This window comes from Solanum tuberosum, unplaced genomic scaffold, assembly GCF_000226075.1.
Source record: "Solanum tuberosum cultivar DM 1-3 516 R44 unplaced genomic scaffold, SolTub_3.0 scf00026, whole genome shotgun sequence".
Taxonomy (NCBI): domain Eukaryota; kingdom Viridiplantae; phylum Streptophyta; class Magnoliopsida; order Solanales; family Solanaceae; genus Solanum; species Solanum tuberosum.
This window is the reverse complement of record NW_006238952.1, coordinates 1,661,645-1,677,247: the sequence shown is the minus strand read 5'-3', so window position 1 is coordinate 1,677,247 and position 15,603 is coordinate 1,661,645. Positions and strand designations below refer to the sequence as shown.

Sequence of the window (15,603 nt, the reverse complement as noted above, 5' to 3'; positions counted from 1 at the left end):
CTCACTCGCCTCTCTCACTTTATACAATTGATCTTTTTGTATATGTATACCAAAGCAGATTATACAACTGTTTTCTTTTGTATATGTATAGCGAAATATACATATTTATATTTGCTATGGAGCACAATTATGCAAGCTTTGCTATAGCATACAAATATGAATTTTGTGTTTGCTATATGTGAAAGTTGCTCTAAATTTAACAATCGAGATGGGTAATTATTTAATGGAGACTAAAAGTGTTCACTTTCAGCAAATTTTAAACGATCAAATCTATTCAATTGATACTTAAGGGGCTACTTTGAATCTACTATCAAAAACAAGGGACCATTTTGTCATTTTCCCCAACATTCTATGTTATGGAAAAACTACTAAACAACATATCACAAAAATAAAGATTACTTGTTGAACTGTGTTTAGTTGAGAGTAAATTGTTGGAAATAAGTGGTCTGTGTTCATAAAAATAAACCAAGATGAAAACTTGTAGAACAGTGTTGAGCTTCCTATGACCTGCCATGACTCAAAACAAGAGCTGTAAAAGCAAAATCCCATAGAATCAATTAAATTCTGTTGATGCAGTAATTCCACATCCTTGAGTGTGATCTGAATGTCCTATTATGTAACAAATTAAATTTTGGTATGTTCCTAAGTTATCATGTTAGACGTTATGCGCTTATCTCAACCATGTAAATTGATTGAAGCATAGAAACAGGCTACTGCCACAGTGAAGCAATGGGCATTTATGGTCTGGTCTGTATAGCATCTCTAGGGAGGTTCCATTCAGAAAGTAGAAGTCTTGAAGATCAGAAGATGGTTCAATGAACCACATATGTATGCAACTAACATGAAATCTTTCCAAAGAACATACGTTGTATGAGTCAAGGAATTAGTTAACCATTTGACAGAAATAATGAAAAACAGAATCTGAATGTAAGCCTCTAAGGTGCAAATTAAGAATGAAGATTACAGCTACTTACCAGATTTCTTCAGTCGAAAAGTTTGTAAAACAGCTGTAGCAATTTAATTTCTCCTCCTTTTGTAATTCTCCTGCAGATTATTCCTTCACTTGCAGACCTGAAAATAAAGCTTTACTGCAAAATTTTAAAAAGGGGAGACCTCAGGCTGATAAACTATCTTGATGTCAAAGAGGAAACTTAAGGAGGGGAAATCCAGGATCTCCACCAACGTACCTGCTATTATAAAACTGCACTAACTCAGTGATGCATCGTAAAGCTACTTGTTCATGTTCAGCACCTCAAAACAGCTAGTTACGGCTTTTATAAAAGAAGCAACTTTAATATAAATGAAGAACGGTCTTAGTCTCAATGCATACCTCTCTATTTAGCTGAGGAAAGTGACGGAAGCTTCAAGGTATAGGAATGCTGGGTGCTTAGATCAACTTGGAGCATAAGTTCTTCAACGTAAAACGTCAAAAGTATTGACATGACAAATTTGCAAATTCGATGTGAGAAGAATAATAGCTCTCTATTCAATTGAATATCCATAAATAAAATATTGAAGGCAGGGTGATGCATTCAGCAAGGCAGTAACAAACTAAAAACTGAACGAAGTAATTCTCAGATAATGAAACATCAAAAGTTTGCTTGACCATTACAGAAATAGTACATTCAGACAGAAGTGAATAAATCTCATTATTGAGTTAAATGAGATGAATATCTAAATTTTAAAAAAATCACGGAAGCTATGAGTAATAAATAGAAGAGATATTACACAAGAAAGTACATTCATCTAAAATGATGAACTGCCTTCTGAAAACTTCTCTGACTTATTCATAGTTATGTTGCAGTTTCTTTCTTTTTACCTGGCTACCTGTAAATGTTGAATCTCCTGTTAACCAATTATGATTTTGTATAACTGGTCGGAGTCCAATGCTTCCTCCATCCGTATTTCCAACGTTAGATATGTAGCAGAAGCAATATCACCTACTGATTTTACCATCAAAGACATCCAACTATCATGAAAACATACATAGGGTTCATTCTATGACAACTGAGAGAACCGCTGCCCTCACGCTTTTTAACTTAGTCACTTCACTCTTTATTTAAGACCAAAATTTTTCAACGACCGGCTTCTCTTAAACCCCCACTTGATTGCATGTCGAATCCTTGCAGAACTGTTTTTCCACATTGCCATGCAATTTATCCAGAATTCTCCATGTTACAGAATCAGGTTCTAGTCCATTCTTTCTCATTTCACCAAGAATCTGATAAGCTTCTCTCTTCCAGCCCAATGTGCAAGCACCATTAATAACAATGTTGTAATTGATGACACAAAGAGGAACCCCACAATCTACTAATTCATATAAGAAATCACAAGCATCATGCAGTTTACCAGAGCGACAAAGCCCCTTGAGAATGGCTGCATATATGTAACTGTCATGAACTTTTGAGGGCCAAACAACATCGTTCCAGAAACTTTTGGCTTCATCAACTTTGTTGGATTCAAACAACCCATCGATAATAACAGTATACGTCGTGCAATCAGCAACAATGCCACCACTTAACATGCTATGGAAGACCTCCATAGCTTCATCTATCCGATGTAACTTAAATAACCCCTGGATAACTGCATTATATGTTACAACATTGGGCTTTAAACCTTTTTCAGGCATAACTCTATGCAATAACTCAAGAGCTTCTTCAACCCTCCCGAGTTTTAAAAACCCACTAATAACAGTTGTGAACGTCACACCATCAGGGGCACAAAACTTCTCCATCATCATATCTTTGAAAACCTTTTGAGCCTCTTCAATTCTTCCCATTTTGCAGAAGCCATTAATAACAGTATTCAGGGTGATCACATCTGGTTGACATTGAGTTTGAAGCATGGTGACAAGGACATTTAAAAGCTCAGTTGGGTTGTCAACAACACAAAGAGCTCTGAGATATATATTATATATCCTTGTTTTGTCATTGTCTTTCTTATTTAACATCATATTGACAATTTCCTTGGCCTTAACAAGATCATTTACATGACACAAACCTTCTACCAATAACTTGTAAGTAAATTCTGATGGCAAGTAGCCAAATTGAATGCCTTCCTCCAACAACTGATATGCCCTGAAACAATCGCCTTCCTTGACGAGACCATGTACAATTGTATTATATGACACTAAGCTTGGATCAAATCCTCGTTTTCTCATTATATAAACTATCCTAGCAGCCCCATTATACCTCCCAAATCTACAAAGAGAATCTATCATTTGTGCATATACAAAATCCTGAAACACACTTTTACCCTGAGGCATATCTTCAACAATATTAAATACTTCATGGAAGAACCCTTCCCTACACAAGCAATTGATCACGTTGCAGAATGCTGCATTGTTTATATGCATATCCTCTTCAGTGCGCATCACACTCCAAAGCTTCCCAATCAGTTGTTTTCCATGGTCAATGCCCCTCTTTCGAAGAATCCCCCGAATCAAAGCACTATAAGTGAGTGCATTAGGTATCACTCCGCACTCAGACATTTCAGCAAACAGCTTCTCAGCTTCCCGAACCTCGCCAACCCCGCAATACCCACAGATCAAAGTAGTATACGAAACAGCATTAGGAGAATGCCCTCTCTTTCTCATATCAACAAACAGCTGATGGGCATCTCTATTTCTTTCTAAAGTACAGAGCTGATGGATTAGACGGTTGTAATTCATTAACGAAGGCACAAACTGGGGCTTCTGGTAGAACAAAGCGGAAATAACACGCACAGATTCTTGCGGAGTAGCTGCGTAAAGCAAGCGAGCAATAAGGACATTGCAGGTTCGCTCGTCAGGGACAGTTGACTGGGAAGAAACGGCGAGAAGAAATCGCTGGTGGGCTTCGGAAAATCGATGGGAATCACAGAGAGCGTGAACAATGCTGCTGAGATTGAGAGAGTCAGGATGATAACCCTGAAGTCGAAGCCCATCAAGGAGTCGAAGAGCTTCATCTACATTTCCATCAATAGCACAAAGCTTATGAATTCGTCTGGTCCAGTAAGCTCTGTCAAATTCTTGTCCTTCAAAGCTTTGTTGATTGGTTAAATGGAACTCAAAGGTAGAGAAGAGGGAAAGAGATGAAGTGAAAGTTTTAGCAGAGTTTTGCAGAGGTATCAGAAATGGAAATTTGCAAAAATGCATTATTACAGTAGAAATGCATTGATTGGATTGTTGTGAATTTGAATTGGAGAAAAGAAATGAGCGAATTGCTCAATTGATCGATACATCGCTTATGGTGGGAAGAAGGAAAAAAAGTGAATTTTCAGTAGTTGTTCAAATGATTTTAAGAAAATAAAGAGGGAAATGCAAAGATAGTCGAGTGATGAACTTTGTAAAATTTTGTAAGTTTTAGCCATTAAAACAACTTAGGTATCCGTTTAAAATTTAGCTTGTCAAAGTCTAACTTCAAACATTTCGAAAGCAAACAAAACTTTTGATATTTGCCTTTTGAGGGCAAACTTCCGACATTTTGTGTGAAGTTATATCAAGCATCTCTTGTCTCTCAAATATCTTTTGTGAAATATCGAAGACATTGATAATATGTTTTACAAAAATGAAAAAAAATCCAACAATAAGCTACATTACTCACTTTTTGTATTGAAAAATGTAGACCAACGTCCTCAAATTTGCACTTATGGTAATTTAAGGCTAAGGTAATGTTGAAAAGCCTCAATTGGTTATGGCTACAAATATGAAGTGCTATGCATACTGGCAGCCCAACAGAGTTACTTCAGATATAAATGAACCTTGTTGGTTCATAGTTTGGGCCATGAGGTCGGCCCATGCTCATACGAAAAAAAACTATAAATTGTAAGTGTATCAATATGATTAAAATATATATATACCATAAAATATTAAGCAAAGTTATTGTCATTTGACTTTAAGAAAAAAATTATGACAACTAAAAATGAACGAAATGAATTATGAAAGAGATTTTATGTCAAGCAATAGGAAGGGAAAAACTTTTAAAATGATGGATAACAGTTTTTTTCTACTAAAGGCACAGGATTCACCTTTTATTCGAAACGCGTATCCATCACTTTTCATGCCACAATATGGCTGATTTAGATTTTAACCAATGTCTCTATGTAATTATTGAGATATTTTCCTTATTTTTAAAAGTTATATAAATATAGCCCTTAAACGATTATATTTTCAGACCTTCAGGTCTAATATTTGCTTATGTATCGTTTAACTTTATACATTTTAGATCGTGATCTAATATTTTCTCACATTATTTATGATAAATTTCAAATCGTGATCTAAACCAATAAAGAAAGCAACAAAACGATTCTAATTTCTATCATTGGTGTAACACTTTTGGCAAAATTATACAAGGTCACAAACAAATATTCTTTTTTTCTTATTAAAAATATTGAGTTTGAATTTTGGATATGAAGTCACATGGTTGAAAATGTCTTATCCCTCAAAGTTAAACATTATGAGAGAATTCAAATTAATCGAGACCCAAAATTAGTGTTCATTATAGCGTGAGAAGCAAAAGGAAAAAATTAGCAAAACGACCGCATGCAGTTAGAATGATTTCTTAAGACCAAAATTGAATCCGTGCATAATGTGAGTCCAATGAAATACAATTGTCGAACAAGAAATAGATAGAAAAGTTTTTGAGTAATAAAGTTAGAAAAATAAAAAGTTGTTAAAAATGAAATAAACAACGAAAGCAGAGACATGTTGATTTGTTAAAATGAAATAACTCAATTTGAAATATTTTTCTGTCTTTTACCTCTGTCCAACATGACACGTTACAAAGATTCCTCTGCAAAATACGACTTACCTTTTTCCACTGTTCATCAATAGGAGTACTAAATCCAACGTAGTAATTAATCGTATAACTTGCGTAAATTTCATAGCGTAAGAGTTAATTATATTATTTTCTTATATTTTTCATAATTACTTAAAATTTATGAATTTCGCATACATCACTAAACTTTCTAAATACATCAACTGACAATCGGATATATAGGTGACAAATGTATTCGAGGGGAGAGAGACATATCAAAGAGGGGATAGGATATTCGAATACATCACTAGACTTCCAAATACACCAATAGAAATATGGATACATGGGTGAAGGATGTATCCGAAAAGAGATGAATATATCCAAGAAGGGATAGAGATGTATCAAAGAAAGTAGAGTGACGTATGTGAGTAAAATTTAGAAATTTTGTTAAATGATAAGAAATTTTAGAGATTATGATAAAATAAGATGTACATTTAGGTAAATTTTCGGCAATCTTTCAAGTTGCTTATTTTCAAATTTAATTATTGTTAATAGATAATTTTATACAACCGTTGCTCTACGATCGAAAAGTGTTGGTCAAAGGCTTAATTCGTTTAAATCTCAAAAATAATTGTGAGTAAAATTATTCTGCAACTACCAAGACTAAAATTGTCTAGAATAATTGCTGCAATATATCACAACTTAAGACATAATAACTAAATCCCAATTAATTAAAAAGGTCCACCACTAGTGACAATAATACTAATGGTGATCATTATAATACAAAATACCAGAAGTAATTAAGATAAACGCAGGCTAGGAATCTAACCTAGAGAGATAAGATGAAAGACAAAAATCAGGAGTACTATATATTTGATTTGATCTGATGACAGTGAAAAAGAAGACAAAGATTAATGGTGAGGACAGAAAGTGAGGACGTAGCTGCTACCAGTGCAAGTGGAAATACTAGTGGGATCATCGTAAGCATATGAATAAGCTTTGGGGCAAGCAGTTTTGAATATCCTTGAGTAAGCTGTTGGCTTGCAAGTTTGTGGGTTACCAAAAGTTCCTGTGCAACAATATCTTGGTGAATTGAAAGCTGAACATGCACTCTTGCAAGCCACCACTTGACTCTTGTCATGAGAACGAACTTGTAGACCTGCTGGACACATTGTATTCAAGTCACTCACACATCCAGCATAGCTGCATTTCCCTGTCAAAACAGACAGAAAAAAAAAACTATCAAGTAATTTTAAAGGGTAAATCTTCAATGCCAGAAATTTGATATTCGGTATTCGCATTGGTAATCTAAAGTGGATTTTTGTTGCTACTGTAAAGGCAAAATCAAAAACCCCGATCCAGTCATACAAGTGTAGATCTAGAACTACGAACTCCCACTGATTAGGTGAAAATTCATCTAATCAACTAACGGAACGGAGCTATTAATATTGTTTGATCTAAAACTATCAGCCTAATACTCGAGAAAAGAAAAGGGAAAGGGGTGATAATTTACATAATGACGAAATTAACCCTGCTAAGAAACTGAGAACTTGAAGAAAAAAAAGAAGTATCGAAGAACTAATCAAGGACAAATAAGTCATTTAAATATTTTTAGGCATGATTTTCACCTTTGCCTCTGACTGGAGTTACAGAAATGGCGAGATTGTAACCATCTACGAGACTCACATCGTAGAAATCCTGTTCATTGCCCAGAGTAATCTCAGCGAGTGTAGCCGGAGGGGTTCCACCAATTCCATTACAAAAAAGTGAACCACCACAGTCCCCAGTTGCACAGCGTCCACGGCCAGTAGCATCAAAAGCGCATCCATGACGGCCCCAAACTCTACCGGACCATCCAACCGGCATACTAAGTCTGTATGCCTTATTCGGCGGAAGCTTAAACCCTCCACGAGCCAGAATCGGCTTACCTGCACTTGGCTGGATCCCTGGCCACACCGGGTGGCTACATTTGTTGAACAATGTCATTGTTGTAGCTGAAACTGAACCAAAAACACTAGCATTAGTAAGAAAAATTAAAGCAGACAAATAGCTATTCGTGCAGGAAATGAGTGTGTACCTGAAATGTGGGAAGCAAAGATGGTGAAAAAGGCCAAAACTAGAAAGAGTGTGAGAAATCGATCTGCCATGGCTGAAATTATGGAGAAAGCTGGATGCAGCAAAATGCTAGTAAGAAGTGTGTACACCAGCTAGGTAATGGCAAATAGAAATGGGCTTTTTATAGAAAAAGCAATAAGTAAGAAACAGAGAAAAATGGAGGTATACTAAAATGTAGGGTTACTTTGGATACTGAGAATGAACAAAATTGGGAGAGAGTGATATAACAAAAAAGATGGGGAACGGTAATTAAGTGGGCCTTTTGTGAATAAATGAAAGTTGCTAGCTGTAAAAGTTAAAAAAAAACGGAAAAAGATCAAAAGGGTTTATACCTCAGGAGGTCCTCTTCCTCTTTACTCTTTAGTTTCTTTTTCTACTTCCTTCGTTCTTATTTAGTTGTCGTCATTTAAAATTTTATCGTCTTTAAAAAAAACTCAATAAATTTACCATTATACTCTATTTAATATTTTTTAAGTTAAATTTTTAATAAATAAACATAAATTAATTATAAACTAAAAACTATCAAAAATAAAATAGGAAAAAAGTATCACTATGTATTGATTTTGTGAAGTGACAACTGGCAAATATTAAGAGACATTTATTTTTAATAATGATAACATTTAAATAGAAATAGTAAAAATATTATTTATTACGACAATAATTTTAAAACGAATAACTCAAATTTATGTGGCAGTATTCAGACTTCGAGAGTTTAATAAGTTTTTCTTTTTCTTTGATTGTGAATTTTGTACATGTCTTTTGAATATTCTAAAAATCCAACTTGATAACATTCTAATAAAATCATGTTTTTGACGCCCCTTCGCTTAAACATGCATTCGACCCGTTATCTTTAAGCTATGTATACCTTAACTTCGATTAATTCAGATTTTGATCATTAAAGATTTGTTTCCTCTATTTCTCAAATTTCTAGCCTAAAATTAATCCCAAATGTTGGGTAGAGACTAGAGAGGAGACCCAACAAGGGGAGATCAATGATAGAGATGGAGTAGTAGATACTTGCATGTAATGTCAATTGTTAACTCATAACAAATGCAAAGATGGAATCTTGACATAATAATTGTACTAGATAAAAGAATAAAACAATGTAATTATTAGAGTATTACTTCCGTTTTCATATTATTGGGTGTACAGTGACTTGACAACATCTTCTAAGAATTTTTTTACGACAAATGTATTTTATTAAACTAATTTAGTAATTATATTTTAAAATTTTATAATAAACTATTATTAATATAGTTATTTAATACACCCTCTAGTCTAGTGACGTAGATATAAATAAAAAACTGTGGTCAATAAAATATTATTCGTTTAAAAATTCTATTATATATAATTTCCATGTTGGAGGTCTCAAGTTCCTTGAGATTTCCATGTTAGAGGTCTCAAGTTCAAAACTCTTTACTAGCGAAAGCAAAGGATTTGTCTTCTAGGTTAAGCTTGTCGCACTAGGTTTGCTTAATACGAATTACCTCTCCTATGTGATTTGCTAGCTATTGCATAGGAGCATAGGTTTTACCCCGTGCGCACTCATAAAATGAATAGCGACTGTGCATAAAAAAATTTCTAACTTTAGGAGATTGTGTTTCCCTTGTCATAATTTTTTTGTTAACTTTAGCCGATTATAATATGGGGAATTGAACCTTCACAAACAAGATGAGAGTTAAGGTAATCAACCAACTATGCAACAAAAATAATTCCCCTTTCTTTTTTCCTTTTTTAAATTTAATGTGGAAAATCAAACTTTCACAATAAAATAGAATTGAGGCGACCGTCAATCAAATGAGCTACTAGAATTTTCATTACTATTCTATTTTATATTAAGTAAATTATTAAAATATACGAGTACTGAAGATAATTATAAGAATAACCTACTTGAACAAGTAAAGATAATTGATAAAAAAAAATAGTACTCTCCTTGTTCACTATTTATGTGACTAACTTTCCTTTTTAGTAGTAAAAAAAAAGGGCATATTTTTATATTAAGTAACAATTTTACTATAAAATGTCTATTTTATCCTTAATGAAATAATTTACTGCCACACAAATTTCTAACATTCATTTTGGACCACAAATTTTTAAAAAATTTCCTTGTTTTTAAATTTCGTACCGAGTTAAACTACCTCAACTGGAGAGTAAGTACTACTTCCTCTGTCCCTAATTACTTGTCTACTTTTTCTTTTATAGTTGTTCCTAATTACTTGTCCATTTTGACAAATCAAGAAAGAGATAAATTTTTTTTACCTATTATACCATCAATTAAATGACTAATTATTTTGAAAAATGTAGAACTTTTCATCCACTTCATAATTAATAGGAATAAAATGATAAACTCACTATATCATTAATTATTTTTTCTTAATATGTATATTAATTTAAAAGTGGATAAGTAATTAAGAAAGCATAATGAAGAGCAAGTGAGTGGGGGGAATGGGATGAGAAAGGTGCACATGAATCGAGGGAGGCGTCAGAGTTGTCCGCACCCTTAAAAAAAGGTTCACATGCTTCAAGGAATCATCTTCTTCTGTTGCTTCCCACTTTTATTTCAACAACAAAAAAAAAATCACAGTTTCTTTTGCTATACATATATGATATATGTACTATACAATGTTGCACACTCACAAGTCACAACCACAGCCACAACCATCCATTAATATGGCAAATCAAATCCAATACCTACTCTAAATAAAATCTACTCATGATAACATATTGAATGTGCTCTACACTGTACTCTTTACTTTTTCAGATAAAAATACATTTAAATTAGGGTTAGTTGCTTATTTAACTCAGAGATAATTACTGGTTTGATATATTAATAAAAATATGCATTATATAAAGACATTTATCTAAAAAAATATCCTTCATAACTATAGTTGAAAAGATGTAAAAGTACGTTTGAGGGGTAATTGAGTTTTTAATCATGTTAATATATGTATTGAATTTTTTTTGCATTATTAATATCTGGAAATTCATAGCATTAATTATGCACTCCTCAAATTGTATAACTAAGGCTTGCATTAGTTAAAACATTAGTTATACATAACATGAAAAAAGATACCAAATAAAATATTACTAATAAACAAAAATAATACAAACATTATTTTTATTAATACATTCTACCAAACAATCTCTCTAGTGTTTAGGATTCAAAAGTGTCTATTTTAATGTTCAACTCTACCCTTTTTATAGTATGAGAACAAATAAAAATGTTAAACCAATATCACCGAAATAGAGTCCATCTTTTTTATTTTCTTTGTCTCCATTAAAGGTGAGTGTCTGCTCTTTCCAACTTTAATTTGTCTTCTTCACAAAACTCAAATGTACAATACTATTACTTTGTTCGACTCTATTTCCGAGATATGGGTACATACTGTAATTTGTCTTAATTTGATAAAGCACGTAATTTTAAAAATTATTAAAAAATATATACAAAGTACTTTTTAATCAGTATTTAAGTTTTTAAATGAAATATAAATATATAATTTTGAATATTGTATAACTTCTTGGAATATTCATAAAAAAAATAATCAAATATGATATACTTTTCTTGATAATTCAATACTTCAAAAAGATTCACAATTTTTTTATGAAGATAAAGTACAAATTATTTTAATTCGAGAAATACGTCTTGAATTACGGAGATGTTCTAACCTTTCGGAAGCTCAAAATGACGGTGAGAATGGACCACTTGATATGTCGAGCACTGCACTATAAAATATTGCATGTCATGGCTTTATTTTCTAATTTATGTGCTCTGAACCTCTCAGAGATTCCTTATAGGTATTGTTGTCTTTTGTATCAAAGATCTACTAACTTGTTTAAATAATGGACTACTTTCAACTATTAATTATGTCAAGAACAAAGATTTATATAAGACTAGTGTTATTAATTAAAATATGTTTGACATAGATCTCTGTCTCCGACCTATTCTAATTTATAGGGAAAATAAAAGCTGCACTGCCCGATATTAGTCCATGGCTGATTTAGCTGTTTTTTATGGTTGAAAGAAACGCAAGTTAAAAGGAGTATTTTTGGGCAATATTTATAATAATATACTCCAAAATAAATAAATTTTAGAGGTATGAGACACCTTTTTAAAAAGAGTTTATTATACTAGTTAAGGAATTACTATTTGACAATATTAATTACTAGACAAGTTTTTGACACGTGTTATTTGCTTTGGAAAAATCTTCTTGGCCAGAAAATTTGGTCAAAATATGACCAGGATGGTATTTTATCTATGTTATTTTACCTTTTTGAACATTTTTTACCTTTTAACTTTAATATCTTTTAATTAAAAAATGGAAAAAAGATTAGTTTATTTTAAAATAACAAAAATATTATATACTTTTTAAATTTCTGGCCAAATTTTCTGACCATTTAGCATTATCCTATATTTTTTTAAAAAAAATATAACACTACCCATTTTTGTTCATTTTAATGTAAGACTTTTTTTAAAAGCTTGACAATTTAAAAGTCGGTAAAGAAGGTCCCTTCGACTTTACCTCGTGGATCCGCCTTTGAAGGTCACAATAAAACATGTAAACGTAGTTGATTCCCAAATTTACTAATATGATGCAAATTAGTAGAGCTAAGAGCATGTTGGCTTCTTATTCCTTTAATTAATTTTTGTAAATTTAGAAAGAAAATATTAATAAATCATTAATTAAATGACATTTTCATAAATCACTGATTTGGCCTGAAACACAAGGCCCAAGATCTTACCTTTTCCTCTGCCATACTGAGAAGAACAACTTTCACATATAGCAAACACAAAATTTATTATTTGTATGCTATAGCAAAGTTTGCATAATTGTGCTCCATAGCAAACATATATATGTATAATCTGCTTTGGTATACATATACAAAAAGATCAATTGTATAAAGTGAGAGAGGCGAGTGAGCGAGCGAGATCTGGGAGAGTGGCGAGCGAGATCTGGGAGAGTGGCAAGTGAGATCTAGGAGAGGGGAACGAAAATATATGTATATATGCAATTTTCACGCATTTTATACATTTGCATTTTTTTATAAAGTGAGAGAGGCGAGTGAGAGAGCGAGATTTGGGAGAGTGGCGAGCGAGATCTGGGAGAGTGGCAAGTGAGATCTAGGAGAGGGGAACGAAAATATATGTATATATGCAATTTTCACGCATTTTATACATTTGCATTTTTTTATAAAGTGAGAGAGGCGAGTGAGAGAGCGAGATTTGGGAGAGTGGCGAGCGAGATCTGGGAGAGTGGCAAGTGAGATCTAGGAGAGGGGAACGAAAATATATGTATATATGCAATTTTCACGCATTTTATACATTTGCATTTTTTTATAAAGTGAGAGAGGCGAGTGAGAGAGCGAGATTTGGGAGAGTGGCGAACGAGATCTGGGAGAGGGGAGAGAGGGGAACAAAAGTATATGTATATATACAATTTTCTCTCGCTTTATACAAACACAAATGCACTTTATACACTTGCGTTTGTATAAAAAATGAGAGAGGCGAGGGAGAGAACGAGAGTGGCGAGCAAGATTCACCAGGAGAGAGGTGAAATAGCAACAATTTGCTATGAGGTACAATTAAATCAAACTATATTTATAGCATTTAATTTGAATTAATAGTTTGCTATTATATACAATTTTCCCTATTATATATCATCAAATACTTAAACAGAAAAAAATTATCCAAAAGTTAATAAAAATAATATGTAATTCTTAAAAAGTAGAAGTTGCAATGAACTATTTCAAATTTCTTGTCGGTGGTCTTGGTGTAGGATAGAGAACTCATTGCATAACCTGGCTATAGGCTCAGATAGCCTTAAAAAAGCTGGGCCCAAGAACGATTTTTCTCTGTCCAAGCTATGAAAATCTGTTTGGGCCTATAAACCAAAAAGAGCTAGATTTGTGCAAATAGAGATTTTTAAGACCGTCCTATTTAACTTTTGGAAAAACAACACAAATCTCGCTATTTTTCTCACGTAACTCCCACACTATACACCTGGATGATTGAAAAGTAGAACTTTCACCATTCATAATCTTCATTCTACCTATCAATTTTGTTCACAAGTCGTGCGAATTGGCGCACGACTTGACTTGTTCACACGCTTATACATGAAGTACATGAATACTTCAGTACAATTTTAGTTCAACCAATTTTAAATAGTTTACAAAACTCGTGAATTGATAAAGATTTATTTGTGTTGTTCAATTGTTAACAAGTTTTGCCAGACCAGCTGATATGGGGCTTCTGCACATTAGAATGGGCCGCCTTTCTGATTCGACAAGAGTCCATTAAGCTGTGAGGTGGCCCAAAAGGTTGCCGGTACTTATCTAATTTTATTTCTTTAGCTCAAACTTGAAACGTCTTATTAAAGTTTGAGGGGGTACTTCTCAAATTTTTGGTGGTGCAATTATGTATGTTATTGCTACATATATCCAAAAATAATTTTTGAATTGTTTAGATTGGAAAATTCTATATTACTTTTTCGTTGATAATTATTTTTAAAAAAAGAATTGTTATAGAAATGTCAACATCTTTTTTCTTAGTATTCCCTCTGTTGTAATTTAATTATTTATTTTTGACTTAGCATAAAATTTTTAAAAATATAAAACACTTTCGAATTTTGTGATATTAAACAAAAGATATGTGGAATGTAATTTAAAAACGTCATGTCGAAAGTTAAAATTAAATTGTTATAAAAAAGGTACAGAGATATTTTTTCCCCAAGCAAATTAAAATGAGAAGTAAACTAAAAACAAATATTTATTTTGGATTTTTGTAACGTGAAATAATTGTCGTACCTCCGGAATCCGAATCTTGATTTTCCCTGTCCGGTCTTAGGTGATTGATTATATGTACAATTTTGTATGTATATATATCCGATAGCGAATTCGAATGTCACATGTGGGCTTTAGTTATATAGAATATACTAATTTACGTAATATTAAACCTAATTCTATTACATCCGTATTTATCTGTTCGAAATTATTGAGGCTGAATTTCCCCGGATTAAGGATGAAGAAGCTCAACTAGATCTAAAATCAATTAAAGATTGTTTCGCACTGAGTTCATATGATTTCGAATTGTTTTGGGTTACTGGATAAATTAGTTGGAAGGAGGAATATTTTTAACCCAAAATTTATTACTAAGGACGATCGCAATTCAAATCATTTTCAATACGTCAAGAGCTGACTGTTTTTCGATTCATAGATTAGAATGGCATCGGAAAACAGTAGCTTCAATCACCATCGAATTTTTATCTGGGACCATATTTTATATATACATATAGCTGGGCAAAGGCTGGAATAGTCTTCATACAGTGTCTCCAAGATCCCTGCTTTGTCTTGGTTATATCAAAAAAGAATTTCAGTTCGACTAATTTTGAATTTGTGCTTTGAAGTCTCATATTGCGTGCAAAACGCTTTTTAACAATGATAACTTTGTATTCAAGGGAAATTTGAACTTGAGATCCCTAATTAATAGTGATATGCTTAGAAACTTTTAGAAGCCGTGTCATATTTTAAAATGAAAATAAGGAAATAAAATATCATAACGTCATATACTTAACATAGTACAAATAAAGTAGTATTTATTGCCATAACAGTCCTCAGTGATTTTTGATTTTATTTATTCTAATCAGGTTAGAAATTATACTAAATATATTTTTTTTTCTATGTAAGACACCAGGCGATTAATATATAAAAAAGTCAATCATTCAATTGATTTCAAAAATCGATTTTAATCAGTTTATCA

General features: G+C 32.5%; 2 protein-coding genes across 2 annotated transcripts; both read right to left on the bottom strand.

Annotated features, from left to right (window-relative positions):
* Positions 1-1,559: 1,559 nt before the first annotated feature.
* Positions 1,560-4,489, bottom strand: LOC102598679 (pentatricopeptide repeat-containing protein At3g18020). The gene has a single exon (XM_006341471.2). The coding sequence runs from the start codon at positions 4,133-4,135 to the stop codon at positions 2,093-2,095; it is 2,043 nt and encodes a 680-aa protein (XP_006341533.1). The 5' UTR covers positions 4,136-4,489; the 3' UTR covers positions 1,560-2,092.
* A 1,951-nt stretch (positions 4,490-6,440) lies between these two features.
* LOC102598334 (thaumatin-like protein) lies at positions 6,441-8,068 on the bottom strand. The gene is made up of 3 exons (XM_006341470.2): positions 7,813-8,068; positions 7,364-7,735; positions 6,441-6,948 (listed from the first exon to the last, which is right to left on the bottom strand). The coding sequence occupies exons 1-3, from the start codon at positions 7,880-7,882 to the stop codon at positions 6,647-6,649; spliced, it is 744 nt and encodes a 247-aa protein (XP_006341532.1). The 5' UTR covers positions 7,883-8,068; the 3' UTR covers positions 6,441-6,646.
* Between the last annotated feature and the right edge of the window lie 7,535 nt (positions 8,069-15,603).